The sequence below is a fragment of the Phaenicophaeus curvirostris genome, chromosome 5 (assembly GCF_032191515.1).
Source record: "Phaenicophaeus curvirostris isolate KB17595 chromosome 5, BPBGC_Pcur_1.0, whole genome shotgun sequence".
Taxonomy (NCBI): domain Eukaryota; kingdom Metazoa; phylum Chordata; class Aves; order Cuculiformes; family Cuculidae; genus Phaenicophaeus; species Phaenicophaeus curvirostris.
Window position 1 is genome coordinate 50,029,368 of NC_091396.1, and position 25,263 is coordinate 50,054,630.

General features: G+C 38.9%; 1 protein-coding gene across 3 annotated transcripts; it reads left to right on the forward strand.

The window, feature by feature from the left end:
• The first annotated feature begins 1,599 nt into the window (after positions 1 to 1,599).
• On the forward strand, positions 1,600 to 22,060 carry GPR65 (G protein-coupled receptor 65). 3 transcript variants are annotated; one of them, XR_011337562.1, is made up of 3 exons: positions 1,607 to 1,698; positions 3,443 to 3,538; positions 21,808 to 22,060. XR_011337562.1 is itself a non-coding variant. In XM_069858641.1 (3 exons), the coding sequence occupies exon 3, from the start codon at positions 6,568 to 6,570 to the stop codon at positions 7,597 to 7,599; it is 1,032 nt and encodes a 343-aa protein (XP_069714742.1). In that variant the 5' UTR covers positions 1,607 to 1,698; positions 3,443 to 3,538; positions 6,453 to 6,567; the 3' UTR covers positions 7,600 to 8,385. The 3 variants fall into 3 exon arrangements, 2 of the variants coding, with proteins under 2 accessions (XP_069714743.1, XP_069714742.1); XM_069858641.1 differs by lacking the exon at positions 21,808 to 22,060 and adding an exon at positions 6,453 to 8,385; XM_069858642.1 differs by lacking the exons at positions 3,443 to 3,538; positions 21,808 to 22,060 and adding an exon at positions 6,453 to 8,406 and having other exon boundaries at positions 1,600 to 1,698.
• The last annotated feature ends 3,203 nt before the right edge of the window (positions 22,061 to 25,263 follow it).

The window sequence follows — 25,263 nt, forward strand, 5'->3', positions numbered from 1 at the left end:
CCTATATATAACCAATAAAATTATCGAAAAATTATTCTTTGCTTCTGTTGTGAATAAGATAATTTGCCACTGTTAATGCTTTTCTATTTCAGCTGTTCTTCCTTAATAGTACTTTAATCTCAGCTGACCCAAAGAACACCTGTTGTTCCAAGATGATTGATTTGAGATACCATGTATGTCCCTATCTCGAAAAAAAAAACCTGGAAAACTGTGCTGCTTTCATCAGAAATTGAATTGTTCCATACAGACACAGTCAAAGAGTCACTTTTTACATAGCTTTACTTCCAGAATGTATAAAAAATTGCATTCTTAGTAGGTACCGTGTTAAGAAAGTGCAGGTGAAAAGTAATAAAACAGGTCTTTCTCTAATGACTTTTCTCTCAGTGAAGATAAAGGTTTGACTGAAATTTATTTTAGAAATTAATTTAACCAAGTGGCTGGAAAGTCTCTCTTCCGTCATACTGGAGAGGACTATGATAGCAGTTCAGGAACCACCACCAGTATAGAATGATTTGATAGTCTAGGCTTCATATTACAAGCGCATCAGTAGAAAAACTGTGGATTAAAAAGTTGTGCTCTGGCTGGAAAAAGAAGGGACCAAATCTCTGCATCCAGTGGCTACTATTATCAAGTTGCCTGTTACTGTTCTCAAGGAAGTCAATATGTGCTATTTTAGAGCTTCTGAATTTGTTCATGTTTCATTTCTCCTTAGCATCTGAATCATCAAATAGGCCAGTTTTTGTGTTGCTCAATACATGTACATTTAAAGTGAAATTGTACCCAGTTTCTTAAAAGCAGAACTGAATCATTCAAAACAAAATTTTAAGAAAAAATCAAAGCATACAATAAATTATTCTGATGGCAGAGGGAGAAGAGAAACTCTGCTCATGTAAAAACTTTCCACTAGTCAAATTGTATAGAATTATCTGTTAAAGGAACCACTCCTGTGAAAGCCTCATCCAACCTCAGGTTCAGGTTATATAAAAAATACATAAATATGCAACCAGCTGCAGTGCATAAAATTCTGCTATCTTGTGTTAACTAGAACTGTTCACAAACTTCTTCCCGTCAGTAGGCAGATAGAAGAAAATTATACAAATTCTGAAAATAATAAGTCTTTTTGCACAAGCTCCTAAGTCACTGAGATATATTTTTATAGGCTCTTCCTAGGGGAATTTTTATTTGACCCTGTAAATTTCTTGGGAAAGTGACAAGTCCGTTAGTCAAAAAAAGAAACTCTGTTTTGAACATATACAAGTAAACAGAAATGAATACATATACACTCCACAGTATTTTGTTTCTGTGGAGTGGTTTCTCTGCAGAACGTATTGTGTCCTAGATAAGAGGTTCGTAACGTAGTTCACTCATGTAATTAGGCAATATTTTCAATAAAACTTTTGTGAACTTACTAAACGTATTCCTAGATTTACCAAGATTTTTACCAACCCTTGTGCATACTTCTACATAACTGTGTTGTCTTTTTTCCATGTGTAAGTTTTGGGGTTTTTTTTTTAAAAAAAAAAGAGGCAAAAATTAAGCGACATGTGAGCTGTTGCCTCATTGGTGTGTCAAAGATCAACTTCCTGTTGCTTTATCTGGTGAAGCAGTTTTTCTTCTCAGAAGCAGATGTGGGTTACACTACTGATGGCATCACACTGAAACTGTTAGGGGGACATGCAGGGACACATGGCTGCTTAGGTAAGTGTTCAAAATCCAAGAAATCAGATACACAACTTGTGTTCTGGTATAGATTTCAACCTGGCTCTTCCTTAATGTGATGCTCACATTGTACAACAAAAAGAAGGGACACAAAAAGGGCTGGAAAAGATTGCTTTGGGAGGAGTATTTCACTTACGGCACAAGTGAAAAATGAGACAAAAGTGCGAATGACATCAAAAGTCAGTTATTGTTCTTATTGCACTAAGAAGGTACTTGGCACACAATGCTTAAAACTTAGCAGAAAAGTAAGCTGTGGTAAAAGTAGCTTCTTAGAATACCAAGTATCATGTACCTGAAAATAGTTTGGAGAGAATCTTCATGTACGCATAGAGGAAAACATGATACACATAAAGATACAGCAAAATAATACTTGCCTGCTGCTTATGCTAGGAGAATTTTTATGCTCTGTAAAACAGTCGATAAAATATATCTCAAAGTTAAAATATTGAGCTCTTTTAGACCTTTTTGAGTTTCTGCAGAATCTCATGCAGATCTGTGAGTAAAATTTGGTATTGGATGAGGAAAAGTGCTATTCATTTTAAGCAAAAATGTCCATGTTACTGAAAGGCATATTTCAAAGCTTCTAAACTGTTTTTCAGAATTAAGTTTTGGGATCTGTTCATTAAGGAAAAAGATCCAGGTATGGAAGGTCCTTGTGCTTGAGGATATCAGCTTGACGCTGTAACTTATTTTGAGAACAATCTACTTTGTTGAGATTGTTTTGAGAGAAAAAAGAAATCAAGAAAACCATCTGTCCTTCCATCTTACAGCTCATACACAGGAGCACCAGTACAGCAGCTACTGCACTAGCTCACACAACATTGTTTTGTTCCTCTGAAACTTATCTAAATAGCAAAGAATTTTCAGAGTTTTACCACATTATAATAAATATGGCTTTACAGCAACTTACCCTTTTATGAACTTGAATTTCAAATAAAGAGTGAAATGTATCAATTGCGGATATTTCCAAAATTAAAATGTTGTTTATTAGCTAATGGAAGGTGGGGTATTTTAATTAGTGACTAAACTTTTCTGTTAATAACACAAAATCCTTATAATCCTCTTCATCTTTCCAAATTTCTCAAACTTAGATAGAATCTATTTATCTGAAAAATAAAAAAAAGATTCTTCTTACCTTAGGAAGTTGTTTACGGAGAAGAGTATGAAATATCATTTGGTATTTGTGCTTATGAAATTATAACTTTATACTTACTTGTTACTTTCTGAATGTCATAAATGGAGAGACCACATAAAGCTCTCTTTGAATCTATAAAAGATACTGTAGGAATGCATCATACACGTGCAATATGTAATGAGTACTTTTCTCCAGAAACTTTCACAATGTTTCTTTACAGGCTTGTTTGCATAGGCTACTTGAAGCATAGCATTTGCTAGTCCATCTCTCTAAATTTCTTGTCTGATTGACTTTTTCCAGAGTTTTCTTACAGCGAGTTTTCTTTAGCAAAATGGCAGGGACAGTGATAATCATTAGGTAATGTAGCTAAAAGAAGAAAATACTTTTGGGGTTTTTTTTCATTTGAAATACATCTGACACCAAAGCAAGTCTATACAATAAGTCATAAGTCTGCAGAATTAGTAACAATGGTTTTGGACCATGAAATTAAAATCATTAGTATATATTATTAAACAGAAATTCCTCATTTTATTTTTTTTAGAAAAGATTACCAATCAGTGGTAAAAAGTGTCAAACATTGTGTTTTAGGATAGCTGTAAGCCAAAACCATCTTCCTGGGCAAAACCAGCAGGTACATTCAGTAGCTGAGATAAAACCTGGGAATGCTTCAGATCATGCATTCAGGTAAGGCAATTAAGTTTGCATTACATAGTCCTATTTATCAGAAAAAAAATGAGTAAGGTAGTATGATGTGGACCACTTGCCCAGAGATAAAGCCCCAGGTAACTGTAATGGAATGTGTTGTAATCAGGGTGACAGAGTGTTTACTGCTTTTATGTTTCTGTGCAAGCAACTGCAGCATGCATTGTAGTATTCATCATTTCCTGGCTCTTTGACACACTTCAGTATAGGTCATCAGTACATGCCAGAATGACACACATTATTCTCACTGAAGGCATGCCATCCTATACATAGCATCAATGTGTCATCAAAGCTGGGGCATGTATTACCTGGGAAATTTCAGAAAGCCTCAAGGGCTTTGTTCATAGAAACTACCAGTGTTAGTAGTTAAAAGTAAAAGACAACAGTGGGGTACAGTGCCATGTGAACATGAAGGTCAGAAAAAATTGCCAAGATGGCAAATTGCATGTGCTCTCAGCTCTTGGAATCCCATTTTCAATGTCCCAGCCTGCCATTAGCCAGTTGTATCTTAAGATACTTGTTTCTTAAGGCAGGTGGCAGAAGAGCAAAGCAAGATCTTGCTGCAAAGAACACAGTTTATTCAGAAAAGTGCAATGTAAGGATAAGTGTTTCACCTGATGATGAGTGAGATCAACAGACCAAACCTTTTAGGAACAATGAGCTAAAAAGAGAAAGCTGAAGAAAAGGAGGTAGATGGTATGAAGAAATTGGCACGTTGCTCTGTGAGTAGATATGAAAGGGCTAATAAAGGTAACAGGGAGAGGAGCTGTTGTGAGTAACGTTGAGACAAGTTGTGGGCTTGTAAGGATGATGAGTCTGTAATATAACAATTCAACTAACAATAAAGTAAGATTTTGTGGGGGAGGGAGAAGGAATTCCAGTTTCTCAGTCACACTAGTAAGCCTTGCCTCATATGCTTCCTACATTATACACATGCTTCTAAAAGGGCATGTTTCCCTGTTAGACATGAAGAGACCTCTCATAGGAAAAGAGATACTAAAATGTGATTAGTATAAGAGGTAGGTATTTTATCTTCTACTCATCTGGTCAGTCTGCATGTTAGCTTTGCTTTTGTTGAGAAATAGGTCAGCAAAACCCTGGGATCTGATTACTAGAGCTAGATTTTTAATTTGTGATGCTTATCTATACTAGTAAGCTTACAATGCCCTATTTACTCTGTGGCTTTATTAAACCACACTGGAAAGAAGACATCTTATGTCTGTCTTGAAGGTAGACACTACTTTTTTGTTTTAATTAGTCATCATGTAAGTAAAGCTGCTCAATGGACCAAATTGGCAAGTCCTTCTCAAGAATTTTCCATGTCTTTCAAACCGGTGAATCAATTTATCTCTAACTCTGAAAAGTTAGCCAGCGTGGTCAGATGAAGCAGCGGCTGGTAAAATGAAACATGTACTTTTAGGCTAGTTTGGTAATTGCTCCTTTTTTACTGAATATGCATGAAAGTTCATTTTGTTTTTTTATTTTGGTTTGGTTTGTGTTTTTTTTAATGGAGATCCATATAGTAACCTCTAGCAGAGGCATTAAACCTACTTGAGTTTCTCTAATAAACTCCTAAATCTGCACACATGTACGTATCAAAACCATAAAAGAGGGAATGAATTTGCCTACCACATGGGAAAATCCCTGCAGCCAAATTGTCTTCAGTTTGAGCTGTTTTCTGTGTGAGATCAGTTGATAACAGTGCTATCTTGCAACCTACTCATTCTGCAATCTCTTAACCTTTTCTGCTGGTAGTCTAGGCTCAAACCACAAATGAGTTATCACAGGCAGTCTCTGAGGCAGTTAATGTATTTGCCAGCAGAACTTGACCATAATAAATATTCCTCATTCTCCTATTTTTTGAATATAATAATTAGATCTTTGAAGAGGAGAATTACTGAGTAACAGAGCTGTGATATAGTCAGTGAATACCGGTTGTATCATAGCTATGGTTGTACATCCTTTCCTGTTTAAGTGCTTATAACTCTTGTGCACGCATCTCCGTCAGTCCTACTGGTTTAGTCAGGGCTGCTGTTTTACTGGTATTTTCATGTTGAACTGTTGACACCCACAGCTCTGGTAGTGCCCAGCATACTCTTAATTGCTAATGATTTTATAAACTCATGTATGCAACTGCAATTCTTAGAGGAAAGAAGTGTAAATGAAATATTGGACTCAGTGAGTCTCCACCTCATGTGAGTCTGACACACTGGCAGGTTCTCCTGTGCATGCGGGAGCCCAATAGCCTGCCAGGTTTCACATGAGAGTTCCTGAAACACACAGTATGCTTTGCTGGAATAGCATAGTTGATGGCAAGCTTTTTGGGGATTACATACAAAAGAGGGGAAGCAGGGAAGAGTGAAGAGGCAACACGATAAGAGAGTGATTTACAATAGGGAGACATACCAACCACACATTCTCCTCTTCTGAGCAGATTCCAACACCTAGCAGTACCTGAATTCCTGTCTTTCTATCCTTGCCTCTCCATTGACTTAGAGGGAAGAAGGTTGGTTGTGATAAGAAATCTTCTGTATTTGCATGGCCGAAACACTGTTCTGCTCACCATAATAATAGAAAGTGCACTTCTCTTGTTTGTGGTGCACGTTCTGATCTCCTTCGATCCTCCCACAAGGGAGACCTGGGATTGCAGGATCCTATCCCTCTGGAATTGTCTTAATTTCTTATCCTGTTTCTGCTGTAGGAGCTTACATCTAACTGACCTTAACCACGTTAGACATTTGGGTTCCTCTTCCTATGCACTCCTAACTACAGGAGTGTTTAAAACCTTTGATCTTCTACAAACACAGTTTATTCCTTCTAAAAAAAGATACCCACCAAGAAGCCCATAAAAACAACAAACAAAAATGTTGTTACAGCTGATATTTTTGTTTTTTAGTAACAGAAGGATGGAATCTTATCAACCAGATCCTGAAGAACTAACAGATGACCATCTATCAGACTTTATTGCATCCAGGCTGGAGTAAGCCCAAATATACTACCCGGGGTGGACAATGAACAACACTCATAAGTGCCATGATGATCACACCCTGGATAAGTATTTGTTTCCATTTGTGTACAGTATTGTGATGATCATCAGTATTCCCATCAACTGCATATCCCTCTATGCATCTTGCGTTCAGGTGAGGAAGAAGAATGAGTTAGCAGTCTACCTCTTCAGCCTATCCCTGGCTGACCTTTTGTACTCTTTGATTCTGCCTCTGTGGATTGAATATGCCTGGAATGGAGATAACTGGATGCGCTCTGCCTTGCTTTGTCAGATTTCTGCCTTCCTTATGTATATGAATTTCTACACCAGCACTGCATTCCTTGCTTGCATCTCTGTCGACAGGTACTTGGCATTAGTTCACCCCTTGAAGCTCCAGCACTTGCGCACGAGAAGATTTTCATTGATTGTCAGCATAATTGTTTGGCTTCTAGAAATCGTCTTTAATTCAGTCATACTGGTGAAGAAAGAAGTATTCAACGATCCTTGCAATTTCACTAATCACACATTATGCTATGATAAATACCCCCTGGAATGGTGGCAGGCACGTATAAATTTATTCCGGATATGTTCAGGGTATCTAGTCCCTTTGATAATCATTGTGTTTTGTTACCATAAAATCTACCAAGTAGTGAGGTGTAATCAAGCCACAATCGATGAAGAAAAGAAGAAAGTGAGGAAACTTATTCTGAATATCACAGTTGCTTTCATTGTTTGCTTCACTCCTTATCACATTGTATTGTTTATTCGCAGCATCAAAGAACCTTACACCACTGACCCACAGATTTTATTGTATAAGGTTTACAGAATCACACAGGCCTTAACAAGTCTGAATTGCATTGCTGATCCCATTCTTTACTGCTTTGTGAGTGAAACTGCACGAACAGACATACTGAATTTGCTCAGGTGTTGCTTGTGCCTACAAAAGCACAAGAGAGACCAAGCAAAAGACAATGCTCTGTGCAGTTCTGCTACAAAGAGCAGTGCGCTGATCACCTACAGAACTTCCTGTGAAATGGAAAATATCAAAAATGCCTGAGTGAGTGCATTCAAAGCAAAACTGGATACCCTAAGTGGGAAAGAAATAAAAATTCTTCCCTACTCTGTATCTAGGAAATACCCCAAAGGTCATGGATAATAATCCAAGTGAAACCAGTAGCTGGAGCTAATAAGAACTTACTACAGTGGCAATTACATCAATGGAGCATCAGCATGTATCTTTAAATCAGGCATGCTACATAAATCAATGTCAACAAATACACAGTCAGGAAAGATGGCCATGGCACACTGACAAAATTACTAAGGATCCCCCACAGAACTGCACTAGCTAACGCATGTGCTAGGCCTACATATACTCACCTAGAGGACATCTGAAGTCTTCTTAACCTAGTCATTTCTTTTCCAGTTTTAGTAGAAACTTAAAGCTTAGCTGGGAAGAAGCGCCAAAAGGGATTTATTTTTTTTTTTAATCAGTATTGTGTTAGAAGTAAAAAAAAAGCATACACACACATGTGGAGATCATCTGATTGACAAAGGAGCAGACAGAGGGAGGGTGGTAAATCATCTCTCAAAGTTCATGATGCAATTTATGCTGCTATGATGGTTCCTGTTTTTCAGTAAAGACTCAAGTTCTCCCTCAGCATACCCCTGAGATTAGGCGCTTCCGAAAATTTTTTACTTCATATGGACCGGTACTTACCTGCTCTTAAGCTTTTCAGCCTTTTTTTCTTTTGGAAAATATACATTCTACATGTATAGCTACATGTCATGCAGTTTCACTACAGTATTGGGTTTCATATAGTTGAAGATTCATTACTTTGGTTTGAGATAGTTGAAGATTCATTATTTCAAGTGCCTATAAGAACCAAATTCTAGCCACTGGTTGTTTAACTCATTTTTCCTGATATATGCAGGAAGGAATGGGAAGGATTGAAAGCTGAGGTTTCATGTCTCCACAATATAAAGGCCGTTAACCTTGCTTATCATGATTGAAATCTGGAGAGTAGTTAGATTTGCAGAGTCAATAGAGCAAGAAGGTTTATAACCATTTGCTTAAATGCACCTGGAGGACTCATTTAGAGCTTCCAGGGCCCTCAGTCTGAAAAAAATCAAACAACAAACTGACAAGAAAATGAATGTACCAACAAACAATAAAAATGACAGCAGAAGAACCCACATTTTGAGATGGTTGAAGATAGCACAAATCAAAAGCACAGCTGTAAATTCAAGGACCTGTTCTGTGCCAGCCCCTGCAGTCCCTGGTAGCGGTGGGCACTTAACCCTCTGCAAAGAGTTAAAACACCATGGAAAGTCATTTTTTTCCTGTCCTCTCACAGCCTTTTGTCTTTTGTTCAGTTGCCAGGAAGACTGTTTAGTTATGGTGGCTATCCAGTTTCATAGGAAAAAAAAATTTCTTTCCATCAAAAGAATCCCCCTCTGTGTAGTGGAAAGATTTTGACCAGCACTTTTTCAGCACAATTCTAGGTCTGACATTATACTTGGAGGATGACCATGCAGTGGTCAGAAGCAGTATAGAAGTTCTTGTGAGAAGATCCCTCTGCATGTAAACTACAAATTTCTCTATTAAAGAGCCACTTTTATTGTTTTCATTAGTTCCTTTCTGTGTCTGTTTATACGTTCAATTAATTTCACATTCTGAGAGGGGAACTTGAGAGGCTGAGAACGCTGGGCTTGTTCCACCAGGAGAAGAGAAGCTTTGAGGGACCTAATGGCAGCCTTGCAATATCTTCAAGGAGTGTATTGAGAAGATGGACCCATGTTGCGGTTAGGGTGGTCAACGACACATAGAAGTTGTGAGCAAAAGCACATCTTTATTGATTTTACAAGACTTTTTATACCCTTTCAGGAACTGCACGTTCATATATGATTGGTTTAACTAGAGACCAACAGTTCATAATTGGATGACTCTTTCTCAATTGTAACTTCATAACTGGATGATTCCACCTGCAGCCTGGCAGCTTCCTAATCTTGTTTACTCAGCTCTTCTTGGTGCCTTCCAACTTCTCCAAGGATACACCGGCATCTGTTCAAGGCCAATGTTAAGTTCACACACTCTGATTCCCTGAACCAGCCGAGGTTTCCCACAGACCCAAGCTCTTCACAAGAGTGCATAGCAGGAGGACAAGAAATCATGTGCATAACTTGAATCAAAAAGGGCTAGAGTTGATATAAGAAAAACTTTTTAATTATGAGGACTGCCAAGCACTGAGCAGGTTGCATCAAGATGCTCCATCCTGGTGGGTTTTCAAGGTGCAATTGAACAAAGCCCTGAGCAGCTTGGTCTGACTTTCCTTTGAGCAGAAGGTTGGACTAGAGAATTCTTGAGGTCCTTTCTGAACAAAATTGCCCTAAGATCCTATGAACTGTGTGTGTTACTTGCTGGCCGTTGCCTTCCTCTCTAAAAAAGTATGTTCCTTCCTCCTCTTTGTTTCCATTTGCTGGATTTTGTTTTGGTTTGATGTCGAGATATTTTTCTCTAATACTTTCTTATGTATTATGAAGGAAGAAGTATGGAAGCAGCTGTGCAAGTTACTTCACCACATATTGTTCCTGTGCTGACCAATGTATTTTGCAACAGAATGTGAAGTTTCACTGCAGCACTGGAGTAAAAGCAGGACTGAGCTTCTCTGTGACTTCATAGAACAAAATAAGTCCATGGTTCATTTCTAGACATTTTACATGCCAGAAACATTGGAAAGTTAATTCTATTGATTTTTTTTAAAATTATTTCAAATAAAGAATAATGTAAAATAAAACCAGCGACAAAACTGAGTCAAATTTAACTTGTGTGTCAGGAGTTGGCTCTTCTGCAAGGGACAAGGAGTCAGGAGCTGGGGTTGACAGCCAGACAGACTGGACGACATTCTCACCAAGAAGCCATACAGTCCCACACCATGCCAGAGAGGCACATGGAGCAGGTAGGGTGATGGTAACTAGCATTGGCCAACAGCTCTGTGATTACCAGACAAATTCATAGTGACGAGGCACGTCTGAGGTTAAGCCAGAAAGCCACGTTAGGAAGGCAAGGTCAGCATCAACAAGATAGGAGGCTGGGCAGGGCTGCACCATATCAGCACTGGCCTGCGCACAGAGAGCCAAATCCCAAGGAGGCAGGAAAAGAGACAGCAGACGCTATTGGTAAACTTAGATCCCTGACCCTGTGCAAAGAGCTTAATTTCCACAAAAATTGGCCCTGAAATTTTATACTTTTTAATATGCCACCAATGCTCATGGAAGTGATAGTTTGGACCAGCTTACATTGGTATGTGTGGACTCTTTTTGTAACATCATTTCCTACAGTACCTCCCTGCATTGCTGAAGATCCACTTCAAGATAAAGGAAAACGATGGCGATGGCTGGCCTATAGGCTGGGCTTGACAAAGAAGCTCATGTAAATACATTTCCTATCACTTTATGATAAAAATGTAGATACTTAATCCCTTAGACTGTTCTGAAATCACAAAACTCTGGAGAAATAAGGAGACTTTTAAATGTAGAGACTGCAATGTCCTGTAGTTCAATCATTTGTGTACTTACCTCATTATTATGGCATAGCTAAAAATGTATTTATACGTCAATAACTCGCTTAAAGCAGAACCCGTCTGTCAAAAGTCCAGCAAAGCTACAGCTCAGCTCAGCTGGGAGCTTTTCAGTGAACTGTGGTGACCTAACTGGTAGAATTTCAGGCTTCGTTTAATCTATTTTTCCTGGAAACTTAGGCACAACTGGCATCACCACAAGATGATGATACAGGTCATCATTCTTCTCTGATGTAGCTACCTATCAGCTTTACTTCATTAATGTCAGTGTGGTCAGCCCTGACTCACATGCTTGTAGGCTGACAACTAACTGCCTAGCGTTCGGGGTTTTTGAGTCTCTAACATGTCTAACTTCAGAGCCACTGAGAAACATTAAGGCAATTGTGAATTTGAGTTCTATGATTAATATATTCCACTTCCTGTTACCATTCACAGAGAATGACACTACTAAGATAACTCTGATAAGTCTAGTGACAATCTTCATTGACTTCACTCTTAATGCCAGTGAAGAAGGGACCATTGGGTCATTGTTTAGCCATGTGCCACTTTCCATATTACTTACCAGTTTCATCAGTGTCATCCTTGGTCTAGTTCTCTATTTTGTAAGGTGGTAAAGGAGTAAATTGTTAATTTGCTCCTTGCCTCCACACAGCATAGAAAGAGAACATGAGTGGGAGTATCAGGCTGCATGGGACAGAAAGAAAGAGAAAGAGAGGAAGAGAGAGGGAAAGAGAGAAAGATAGAGAGGAAGCAAGGAAAAGAGAAAGAGAGAGAGAGAAACAGAGCAAGAGAGAGCAAGAAAGAGAGAGAAGGAGAGAGAGAGAAAGAGAGGAAGGAAGGAAGGAGGGAGGGAAGGAGGGAGGGAAGGAAGGAGGGAAGGAAGGAGGGAGGGAGGGAGGGAGGAAAGGAAGGAAGGAAGGAAGGAAGGAAGGAAGGAAGGAAGGAAGGAAGGAAGGAAGGAAGGAAGGAAGGAAGGAAGGGAGGGAGGGAGGGAGGGAGGGCATGGCTCTGAGGTCAGCAGGAGCCAACAGCAGCTGCTGCACCCACAGGACAGTGCTGCCAGTTGTCAGGATTTTCCTTCTGCACAAGACAGCAGCTTCTCATGACTCCAGAGTCCAGCAAGACGGCACCTTGCCCCTGCCTAGGGCTGCCTGCTGCACCACACCTGCAAGGTCCCCAACAGTACTGATCCGAGAGAGCATCTGATAAGTCATGCTTCAGCACTTATAAGGAGAAAGAGAGGGGAATACTTTGTGTTTTCTTTTATTGCTGCACCACAATGGCTGCGTTGCTGAAAAACTGCTAGCCTAAGCTGACACATCTTGTAATATCCTAGAAAGACATAAAGTCTGCTCTGAAATGGGTTCTTTTTTAAAATTAACTTTGAGTATTTTGGTGATGGGTGTACAGACTCCCAGCTTCTTTAAATGGAGTGTGAGAGAAATTTAAATAAAGAAAAAAAAAGATGATAACTCACAAAAGCTGAGCCAGCTCTTATAGCAAGTACTTGGTTAAAGATTCAGTAGCAAGGACAAAAGATTCTTTTCTTTTCCATTGTTTTGTTTTCGTGGTGTAGTCAAAATCTGTTGCTGAATGAACAACTGAGATGTTGACAGACTGTGTAAAAGCACACCTAGATACTGTAATAGTATCCAATCACATAAATATGTGTCTAAACATCACATTTAGTTTAGTTTTATCTTCATTACGTATGAAGGTGAAAATAGTAGGGGTGCAGCTCATGCCTTGTCACAGTTTTCTCTATGGCTCTTCAGATAATCTAGATGTCACACATTGCCTTTCAGAGGAGATACTGAAGTTCATTTATCATAATCAATTACTTTTCCCAAGAGCTTGTCTTACTATCCCAAAATTTGTGGTATATTCCATCCTTGCTGAAGCTTTACTTTGATTTCTTATAGAACTTTGTCCTTACCTGTCATTTCTCACTGTTCAAAAGCTTCCCCCCTTTTAACAAGAGATATGCAGAGTGACGACTGTTTTTCTGATCCTATGTGAAGAACTCCACCCAGGAACAATATTGCTTCAAATTTCTAGCATTTTAGCAGAGAATTTATTTGTGTCTTGGCCCCAGCCCTATCTCAGGGATATATTGGGCTATTGGAAAAATCGTCACCTCAGTTCCCTTCCTTAGCAGATGTCATGGCAAGTACTATATCCAGAAAACTACAGTCTAAAGGACAGGTCCATAGATTGTCTTCTGTTTCACGTATTTAATTATATGCATGAGGAAATGCTGTGAGACAAATGCAGTTCATCCTGGAAGTGCAGGTTGGGTAGAATCCCTTAGGTTCACATCCTTAAATGAAACGAACTGATAAGACTGAGAAGGCACAACCGATGAGATTGTCTTGTCTGGGGAAGCTGCAGAGATTAGTGGCTCCACTTCAATGGATGCAAAGACAACTCCAGTGAAAATGCATCCACTTCTTTCCCCATCTGTACGGCTGTTGGTGCCCAATGCAGTCTTTCTGTCCAGTTCACGTATCACTATGAGACCTTGTAATATAACAGAAGTAGTAAGATAATGTCGGAAGAGATGGTGAGCAAGAAATGGCCACGAGCGTTGTTAAGCCTCTGGAGCAGGAGTACAAAACATTTAATATCCATGGGCCTGAGAAGAATAAACAAGCCATGGGCCTGAGAAGAATAAACATCACTGGCAGAAACAAGAAGGCATTCAAATAATAACAGTGGTCACAAGGAGGCTGGAATGAGAAAAACATACCATGGAAATTTTTATGAGGGACTTGTGGGAGCGGTGTTGACATTTTTAGTAAGGTATAAATATGAGCTTGTAACAATAAACTAGGTCTTAGCTTGAAGTCTGTGCATGTTAATACGCCACGAGATACTACAATATATTCTGATACATATTCTGGCATTGCCAGTGATTCAACATTTAACCTCACATTGAAATTTGCAGCCATTGTGATTCCTCATGTTCTGTTCAAGCAGCACAGTTCATCACTAAGTGTAGTGCTCACATTCAGAGGAGGATTTACTTTTGTGGAAAGCAGGAAATAGACAGTTGCTTTCAGTGGTTTAAAATTAGCTCCTTTTGGAAAGCAAAAAATCAGTCCTGAAGTGGTTTTGGATCCCTATTACATCATTAGTAGATTTGAAATTTTTCTTTAGCTAGCCTGGCACATACAGTTTCAAAGAGATCTAGAAATATTTATCAGCAGTAAGCACCACAACTTTGTCTCCACTGATGGAAGTCCAGAGAAATAGCATTATCTGAGGAAAAAAAAGAATTCTTCCTGTCTTACTGTTACTTAAACTCATGATCTCTTTAGAATTTTTTCATGTGGTTCTTTGAAAGTCACAGCTCTTACGTCTGGAAGTTCTTGTGTATTTTCCCCTTACCTTTTCTTGCGTTTTATGCTTATCACTGCACAAAGAGTCTTGACAACATGATTTTTAAATGCCTAAATGCCTATTTGATAGCTATGAAAACGTTTTGCAGACTACAAATTCCTGTTCAATCACTTAGGTCAAAGCAAAACACCTTTATGGTTGCAGTGAAACGTGAGTCCCTATACCTGAATATGTATTATTTTCTGGAAAATGCCTGCTTTCCTGTCACCTCAACAAATTCGTTTTCCCTTAAACGCTTGATCTATTCTTGCAAAATACTATGTAGCATTTTCACTCAAAGAAATGCCACGAAATATTACATAGAAACAATTATCTCGATTGTATTTACAGCAGACTGTCTGAAATGGGTGAGTTGAGAGACTACCCTCACTAGGTGGCGATTTTGGTCTGTTTTGCCAGGCTTTATAGAAAAGCAGAAAAACACCCTGGTTTAAATGTGTTTTTTATACAGAAAAGGGAGTCTGGGAACAGAGCTGGCCACTGCTCCCTGAATTCCTGTGAAGGTGGGTGCGCTGTCATGGTCCCTCAGCCTCTCCTTTGAGCTGCTGCGAGCTGTCAGGCTGTGAATCATCAGACCTGGGAGCTTGAAACAAACGGGCTAACACTGAGCCTCGTGAGCTTTCTTCCAGCGTGGATATACCAACAGCTGGTTTATCCTGACTGTTCTTTGTAACAATGTTTTTATTTAATTGTGTCTCCTTTCTTCCCAGTATTTATTTAAGTATAAATAGGTGCACGTATATACAAGCAGCAGGCATCTATATTGCTAAACAAAACAGTTTCTTCCAGCTTCCAGCCTGATAAGCCCCTCATTCCCAAACTCATCCCCCTAGCATTTTTTCTTGTTGTGCTGTAGCCAAGCTCTGTTCTTGGAACTGGCACCAGTTGCAGGGTACCACCAGTTCTCATTCACAGCTTCTATAATCACCCCCCATGCATGCCAAAACACCAAATTTGGTATATCACACCGGCACGCATACGACACATTTCACCAATAGTTCAAATTCATCTTGTGATCGGTCAGCTCCTCTCCTCAGGTATTTATAGCAGATGAGTTCCCAAGGCTACAGCTGTCTTGTTGTCAGCCTCCAAATCCATCAGAATATACTTTGTACTGATGAATAATCCCCTCAAAGAGACTCATGCTTTATCTTTTCATATCTTTGCAGATATTAATTTCCCTCTTTTTCAATTATGTGTTTTCTCCATGACCAGACCTTTCAGCACTAGAATCTTGTTCTTCCACATCTCTTCTTTAATCTCTCTGGATCCAGCTTCATATCCTGAGCAGTACTGGTTCTTCCCCATTTTCTCCCAGGAACTCATATTAGAGTAAAACCTTTCACGGTTTCCACACTCCCCTTCTTCCTCCCCTTCTTTCACAGTCCCCTTCTTCCTCCCCGGCTTCCCACATGGACTAGGTCTGATCCTCCTGTTAACTCTATTTCCAGCTGTCATGTTTTAACCCCAGCTGGCAGCTCAGCCCTACACAGCTGCTCACTCACTACCCCACAGTGGGATGGGGGAGAGAATCAGAAGGGTAAAAGTGAGAAATCCCATCAGCAGGCAGTTGTGCATCCATCTCCAGGAAAGCGGGGCTTCATCATGTGTAACAGTTACTCGGATAGATGAAATACCGTAACTCCAAATGTCTCTCCTCCTGGCTTTTTCCCCCAACTTTATATGACGAACACAATGTCATACCCTATGGAATATCCCTTTGGTCATTTGGGGTCAGCTATCCCAGCTGTGTCCCCTCCCAGCTTCTTGTGCACCCCCAGCTCACTGGTGGGGCGGTGTGAGAAGAAGAGGCCTTGACTCTATGTAAGCAGAAACTAAAACATCACTGCATTATCAAAACTCTTTCCAGCACGAATCCAAAACACAGTCCTGTACTAGCTACTATGAAGAAAATTAACTCTTATCCCAGCCAAAACCATTACACTAGTCCAGTTACAGCCTTGGCTGACATTACTACTTCTTACTGTAACTACAATCAGTATTCATTTATCCTTTGTTATGTTCATGGTTTTCTTCCTTCTGTGTATTAAGACCAGAAAGAACAACCACATAAGCTGCTTTCATTGCTTCAGTGACCCTTATGAATCTGCTCAACTCTAGAAGTCAAAATATTTGTTAATTAGTTAGCTCTCTGAACAATTTAGGTCTTACATTCAAAGTCATTTGTGTGTTTCAGTGAATTAAATTCTCAGCATTTATTAACTTTGTTCCTGTGTGCTCAGTTTTTATTCTAAGATGTATTATTAACGTGAAAAAAATGACACTTCAGTAATGAATTATTCTGAGATTATTCCAAATGTCTGCAACTAAAACAAGGAATTAAAGTTAATAAACCCTGCATTGAACTATACATACTTGTCTTTTTTTGCCATCAGGACATACTTGGCCAGTAAATGCAAGTAATGTCCTGTAGTACACCATCAATCCTCATTTTGCTGGTTTAATCATATATATTTAAATATTAAGTTTAACATAGGAAAAAAATGTTAGGCTGTACAAGCCCATCCAATTTGAAGCATTAGGCTTCTCTTCTTCCTTTCCCTTCTGTCTCCATTTCACCAGTCCTTAACATCTGTTCCCCTCTTTTCTTGTATCTTTTTCCAAATTTGTAATATATTGCTCTATCTTGCTCCCTTATATTTTCAGAAGAATTTTTGTAAAATTATCTCAGCTGATCTTCTTGCATTCTTATTACTGGCATAAGCAACCCTGAGACAATGCATAATACAGGGAAGTGTCATCTGTTGGGGAAGGAAAAAAATCAACTTCACTAGGCATCAGTATTTTGTCTGGTGCTGAAAGGACACATTCACCACAATGACAGCCACAAGCAGGATTCAGGAGAATTTTCTCAGAGCTTGAGGAACTCCAGAGACAGCCACCATCAAGTCTTATATACATGTGATGTCAAAATAAATAGATGTCTTGTAACCCAAGTTCCTCTTTACTGGTACATTCTATTTTCTTCCCCTTTTTTGGTTTTCCTGTTATTTGGGTTGGTTTTATCCCTGTTAGTTACTTCTCTGAAGAACTTCTTATATACAACTGAAGTAATTTAGAAAATATGGATTTATTATCAAAAGTTGTTTATTAGAATAAATGTCATAACTTCAGTTTACCTTTGAATACTATGGCCATGATCTCAATTCATGTTGAATTTGAAGAAATTACCATAGCCAGATAAATCAGCTTTGCTCAGAATAGTACAGCTTCAGACAAAATACTGACTTTCTTGTGTGGTTTCTGAGAAACCTGTAATACTCTCATGTTTGGAATGTCCCTAGATCTTAGAGCCACATGCACCCACCACTGCTCATTTTCAGCAGCACTTTTTCAGAAAGTCAATAGGTTCATCTCTGAATTACAGCAGTTCCAGGTAGTAGCAGTTTGGTTACAAGAATTACAATTTGGCCCCACTACCTTTCCACAAATCCTGGCACTTTACACTTCTGATCTGCCCAGTTATTGTCCTTGGAACTACAGTCACTGCTATCAGCAGTGCCACTGGTGACATCCTACCACACTGCCAGCACCCCAAACTTGCATACCAAGGAAAGACATCATTGCTAGTGTTACAGGGGTGTGCTCTGGCTGACTAGAGATCCTGTAAATGCCTGCTTATCAGCCTTCAAATCAGAATCATGGTGCCAAGATCTAGAACTTGTGCTGTTCTCAACTCTTGTCCTAGGTGGACATGCAGAGGGCTAAGTATTTTGATGATGCAGAGACCATGAGGCCATGATGGGCTTTCGATGCGTGTCTTTTACATACAGGACTCGAAGGTTTAGTAACCAAGTTTGCTGATGACACGAAACTAGAGGGGGCTGCTGACACTCTTGAGGGCAAAGAGCCCCTGCGAAGAGACCTAGACAAATTGGAGAGCTGGGCATAAAGTTTATAGCTGTTTAAAGTTCCTTGAGATTTGCTGGCTACACATATATAAATTGCTAATTTTGTAGCTTTTTTTCCTTCTTTTTTTTTTCGTAGCAATGTAACTTGGTGTTTCTTACATGTTTCCTTTTTTTTGGAGATAGGCAAATGAAAAGCAGTCTATTTAAAAATAATAGGTAACTATAACACATTTATGAGTTCATATCAGTTCAAGCCACAGAATTTATAAGACGATATTTCTAAAAGCAGTAATGCTTTCTTTTGGCATTTGCTGAAACAAGCATGCCAGATTATTGGAAGGAGTGTCTCTTTCTAAAATTTACTAATATTTTGGAGATGTCACTGTTTTAAAACTCAAAGCCTCAATGAAACATTCCCATTTGAGACAAAACATTAATGTAAATTTTTGAATTTACCCGAAGCTCTCAATCTGCTTTTATATTTAAATGAAAATGAAGATCTTGGACATAAGAAGAATGTATTTCCAGTGGATCCAGCCAGATTTACATCTATTACGAAGCTAGACTGTGGATAGTAAAGCCTCCTGTTGCTGCTATGAGGAGCTCTAGCTCTTCCATGATGTTGTATCAGGCATTTATTTCAGGAAAGCTTGCATCTTGTAAATGCTAAGTGTCACTCAGCACTCTGCTTGATGCACCCTCACTGGAAAATTGTCATATGCATCCTCAGAGGGCCAGCAGACAAATCCTTATCCTTTTAGCACCATACTGGTCTCCTACACACTGCTTTAGCTCTTGGTAGCTCACTGTTAGTTTATTTTGCTTCCATTTGGAAAGGATAATGAAAAGAATCTTTCTGTGCCCTTATATTATATTAATAATTATATGGGAATAAACACATGAATAAATGTAGGATCCTATGTTGGGCAGGAATAACAACTACCTATTTAAAACAGGACGGTTTTCCCTCTGTACAATGAAAAGCAGAAAAAGAAAATAATTGACAGAGAATGAGATGGTTTAATTAAAATAAAAAAATAATTCTTTGTCCTGCAGCATTTACTGAGTGCAATTTTTTTGGGCTAAGAGTCTTTCATTAGTCTTGTTTACTCAGCAAAGATTAATATATAACTCAGAAGTTATTTTTAGGAAATCTATCTTTGCAGTGATAGTTAAGGTAAAAGGTATTTAATAAAACTAGAGTACCAAATGGAACTGTGTTTTAGAAATTCAGTCATGAATCTGTGTGGATACAAATATAAGTTAATTATACATGAGATAAATTCACTGGCAAAAACCCTATCAAGCCATTCAAAAACTAAGGAGTCAGTAATGGTTCTCTAATGCATAAGTATGAAATCTGCATCTAGACTCTAAAGAAAGTAAATATCCACATTTCAGAACTTGAATTACAATAGAACTAATTAATAATGACATGACTCTGTCATACTCTCTCCTATGGAATTGCTCCCCACTGTCTTTTCATTAGTCTCATTTCAAAAGTCCCACATAAAGAAATTTCTATCATTAAGTTGGCTAATCTACAATCAGCTTTTACTGTTGGGAAATTTTCTTCATATTCTCAGATATGAGTAGCAATGAGGAAAGTATATGTATTTATTTGCTTTGAAATGTTTTCATAGATATGCAAGCATCGCCATGGGGTGCTCAAAGGATAGATGAGCTATACCTAATTAAAATTTCTCTGAGCTGTTGACCATGGAGCTTGATGCAAGATCCACAAAAAACCTTTCCACCTCCCTCAGGAGTCAGCATGCTGTTGTTTCTTTATCCTCTAAGTATAGCTTACCAAGGAAGCACTGTTACAAGGAGAGCCAGACTGCTGTGGAATGGACACGTGGACAGCACTGCACACACAGTTGAAACACTTCCTAGGGTGAGTGGTGAGGACAATCACAGGAAGCTTTAGAAAGGTTTAGTAGCTGCCATTTCTGAGTGTCCATCACACCAGCAATATCTGCTACTAACCTGTTCTGGTTCCACACTGTGACTTCAGCTATCAAGTTGTGACACTACTTGTCTGAGCCATGACAGAATTCATCCTTTGATGACAGGAGATAATACAGGTAGCAAAGATGAAAGATGTGTCAGCTCTAGCTCTAGATGCTGTTGCTAATATTGAATACTCAGCCTACAGTTTTTGTCAGAGATTCTCGGAGCACCACCAGAAACACAGAAATGTCCAGAACTGGTTTGTATGCATAACATCTGTTACCACTCTCATCTAAAACTTCCTTTGAATAAAGTTACCAAAGTCTTCTGAGAATAAGAACAACTTGAAACTCATTTTTTTACCCTAGCCAGGACAACAAACAAGAGAAAGAGGAGGCTATCTGCCAGTTTTAACCCCTAGTCTAGTACCCCACACATTTGTATTTCTTCACATTGTTTCAATTCCTCTGCTCCTTTTGGGTATTTGTGCTTTCTGTAAAGTATGTCATTGCTTTAAAAATGCGCACACTATTTCGTTTTATTGCTTTGTCCTTGGTACCCACAGACTAAGCCCTTTTTCACATTATCAGACAAAGTAAGAAAATAAAGAATTAAAATTAAAATTAAGAAAATGAAGTCATTTTGAGTTCTTCTATTTAAATTTTCCTTGCAAGAACTTTGAAAAATGTCCTTCATCCTTCTCTTTGGCAATCTAGAATAGTAATTTGTGCCAGAGCTGAAGGCAGGGAGGATGCATGCTCTTGCCTCAATTAGAATTGACTCTATCATGGTCTGTAGTTGTAAACAATGCCAACAACAACAGTGAACCAGCAACAATAACAGAACTAACCAATAACAGATCAGGAGGGCCAGTGGTACATTCACCTTCTGGGAATGTAAATCCTTGGCAAGAAAACATGATTTCAGCTTCAGACTCTGTAACTGCAAGACCTTTTGAAGTATTTGAACCAGGTTTAGTTTTTAATCTTGAAGTATATTTTGGTAATATTCTCAATAGCTCCCAACAACACAGTTATTGTTGCTTTTATCATCACTACCATTTCCACTAACACAATCATTTTTCAAAAACAAGCTGTTGTGTCATTCATCAAAAGAATAACAGGCTTCCTAATAATTTTCGCACTATGCCATTTAAGGCAGAATTAGAAAATATGAACCAGAAAATTTTATCAATAAGGAAGACATCTGAAATTTCTGGTCTCATGGGAACATGATCCAACAAACCAGATACTAAAGGAACATAAAGGCCTGGTCCTGTGCAGAGCTGTCTATGTAATCTACATTCGCAATGGTTGTACTTGCTATTCATACTAAGACACGTACAGGATTTTTTATTAAGGTAGAGGCTTATCTACTGAGCCCGAGTCACTATGCTCACAGACTCTCCCACCACCTATCATACTGCCATTCTAGCATGTTGATTTTCTCTTCTTTTGTCAGGCATCACTCCTCCTTGAGGACACACTGCACATGGTTAGCAGGGAAGCAGCACGTGTGCTGGTATATATGCACAGTCACAGACACATAAGACTCCTGGAAAATGGCTTTGTAGAGAATCATCATAGCTAAGAAAATTCCCTTTCCTGAATTATGGGAAACCATGACAAGATAGATCTTGTATTGCATGGCTCCCCCACCTACCTAACCAGTCATCTTAAATGCAGGTGACCAGCACAGTGTCTATTTTCTAATTAATATAAAAACATAGATTTTAATGGCCACTCTTCCACATATACCCATTTTTCTTCTATAACTGTTATTACCGAACTGTTGCTGCCAATAGCATTTGAATTACCAGTGACTGCACCAGATAGTAAAAAAAGGCTATGGGTGTGCTGCCCAGTTGCCAGGTGTGGATATAAACCTCCTATAGCAAAGATATAAATATGATCAGAGTCAGAACACAGTGTGGTGAGTACTCCAGTTGTATACAGTTACTAATATGCTAATATCAAGTAATGTAGAAAACAGATGTCGAGCAGACAATATAGAGTTCTGAAAATAACTTCTTTGTCCTGAGAGAATTGTATTTCCTCCTTGCCATCATCCATTTGTTGAAAAACATTAAGTTTAGTCTGAGGTGCTAAATCACAAAGATTCTTATAAAAAGGTTATTGAGGGAGCCTTCAGCACAGAATAGGAGAACCCCATAGTCTTCAACCTGGCTTTAATTTTTCTGTGACACTTGAGAATTCACATAAAAAGATGTTGCTATTAGAAATTACATGTACATAGTGACCTTTAACTACAGCATGCACCTATTCAATAAATTAATTCAGCTAAGTGTAAAAATAAAGCCATGTTTCCCTTGGGTATGGCAAATAGTGCTTGCCTTGCAGGGATTCATCTGCCTGTAATAACTGTTCAAAGCTGCATATGAATACACTCTCTTTAAAAAAAAACAAAACAAAAAACAAACAGCACATTCTAATTCTAAAATGACTAAATCCCTTGGTGTCTGCTGTACCTTGTGAAAAAATAGCAGGATGCCTGATCAAGCCAATTGACGATATAAATTATTGGATGAGAGGAAATCAATATTTTATTAGAAGCACAAGGCTTACTATGATGAAAGCTGCAGACATATGCCTTTCTGATTATAGGTAAATCATCAGATTTCCTGAAATAGACAAGGCTGCTAGATAGCTGACTTCTGCAGCTCTGGGCAGTGGAGTTTATCACATAGGTATAAAGGAAGAAGATACAGAATGGGAAATATAACTAAAAAATCCTCTCGAAAAGAAAGGAGAGGGAGGAAGGTACAAAATGTGACTATATAACCAACACGCATCTGCCCTTGGCTTTCAAAACTTCTCTTGAACCTTGTACTATTTGGCAGTGCACTAAGTTATTAAATGTAGCCTATTTTACAGTGCTGTTTTTCATTACAAGCTGATTCTGAGTGGTTCTGAGCACCTGAGGCTCAAGTTGAAGTCTGTTTGCAAGATCCTGAGAGGGCCTTGAAATCCTGTTAAGCCATTAATTATAACTGATCCTGAAGCTTTGAGGAGCAGGAACCAAGACAACATAGTGCTAACAGGAACCGAGGCTGCTGAGCTCCCACCAACAGATGCTTGAGACATAGCAGAAACGGGCCCTTGCTGCCTGCACTGAGGAAAGCACAACATGTGAGCTCTTTCTGTGAGCACTAGGGAGAGAGCTGTCAAACATGCATAACCCCATGCCAACTTATTCCTCTTACAACACTGTACCTTTGGGCCCAGACACAGGCTTCTGTGGTCACCCTTTGGGCATGGGTGTCTTTCTGGCATATTCAAATAAATGTTTCTCTTCCCTCAAGCTGTCTCTTTGCAAGTAGATATGATGGGGAAGAAATAAACTCACAGGGCTCCAGAGGGCTGTCAAAATGACCATTCACATATTTGCACTGCCAAACCCCACAATTGATCAAAATGTACTTGATGAATTCTGATAGTTCCCACCTGCAGATCAAAGGAAAGCAAGGAACTGTAGTTCTATGTGGAAACTGCGCTTACTGTAAATTTACACCATTACAGAGAACTGAATTTTGCCTGAAATCCCTTGTAGAGGGTAGATTAGGAATATTCCTTTCTCAAATCCAGACTTGGTACAATTTGTGAATTGAACAGAAATCAGGTTAGAGAAGTGATTAATGATAACTATAGTAAGGTATATTACCTATTTCTCTTTCTTGTCATCTTGTCTCAGCTTGTAAATGTTTTTTTCATGGAGCAACTACCTTCCCAAAATCGGTGTAAAAAAGGCATGGTATCTACTGTCAAACTGTAAGGAGATATTCCTGGTGGCTTTGGTGAGGTCTGGGCCACATCCTATTTATAGAATGAGTAGCGCTTGTGGTATCAGTAACTACAAGTTCACACTTTAAATAGAAAATAGTGTTTATTCAGTGTGATTCACTTTTCCAAGAGTGTAATTGCTAAATGTTTCATTTGGTTAGGCTGCTTCTTTGGGGTATTTCAAGTATTACTACATTGCTTTGAAAATATTGTATAGGAAATCTAACCATAATCATTAGCATTACCAAGAGCTGCCTACTTCATGCAGATTGTGGCATTCCTGTACTAATCACCATTTTAGTCAATGATAGAGTACAGTACATTCTGCTGTCAATACGCTTGTGACCTCTGCCACTGCAGAATGACCTTTTCAGTAGTAACTGAGGGGATCTGGGAAGCCCCATCAGTCATTCCAAACTAAACCTAGACACCAGCAGCAGTCATACCTGAACACTTTACACAGTTTGTCACTCTGGCATGCTATTCTGGAAGTAAAATACTGCCCTTGGCTCTTCCTGTGCAGCTGCGCTGCCAGTGCTTGGACCAGGATATGCAGAGCTGTGAGCACGCCTGCCTTCTTAGCTGAATTATTTTGGTAATTGCTGATGACTGTCCATAGTGCTATATTGTATTCTGTTCCTGCTGCTGAGAAATTAGCCCGAGTGTTCTGCCCCAGTGTAAACCAGTATGTGTGACATTAAGTGCACCCAGATCCATCTGCTTGGATCCATCTTTTTCCATCTGCCACCATGCTCTATACTATCCATAGAACATTGCCTCAGAATTATGAATTATCTCCTCTAGGCTCTCAATATCCTATTCTAACAGATGGGCATAACATATATTCCATAATAACCATTCCAGATATAGCTGCCCTTTGTTATATTAATGAGTTAATAAGAAAAGAGCCATGACTAGATTACTGACCTGTCAGGTAAAAAAGGTGAAACTCTGAATCTGCATTTTAGTAACACAAGAGAAGACAAACCTGTGAAATAATGCATTTCCTCTTGGTTTGAGTGGAAACTGATATGTAATGGATAATCCAGATCTGTGTTAGTACCACTAACTATGGCAGAGTAATTCTTGGGGAGAGCAAGTCTAAAGAACAACACTA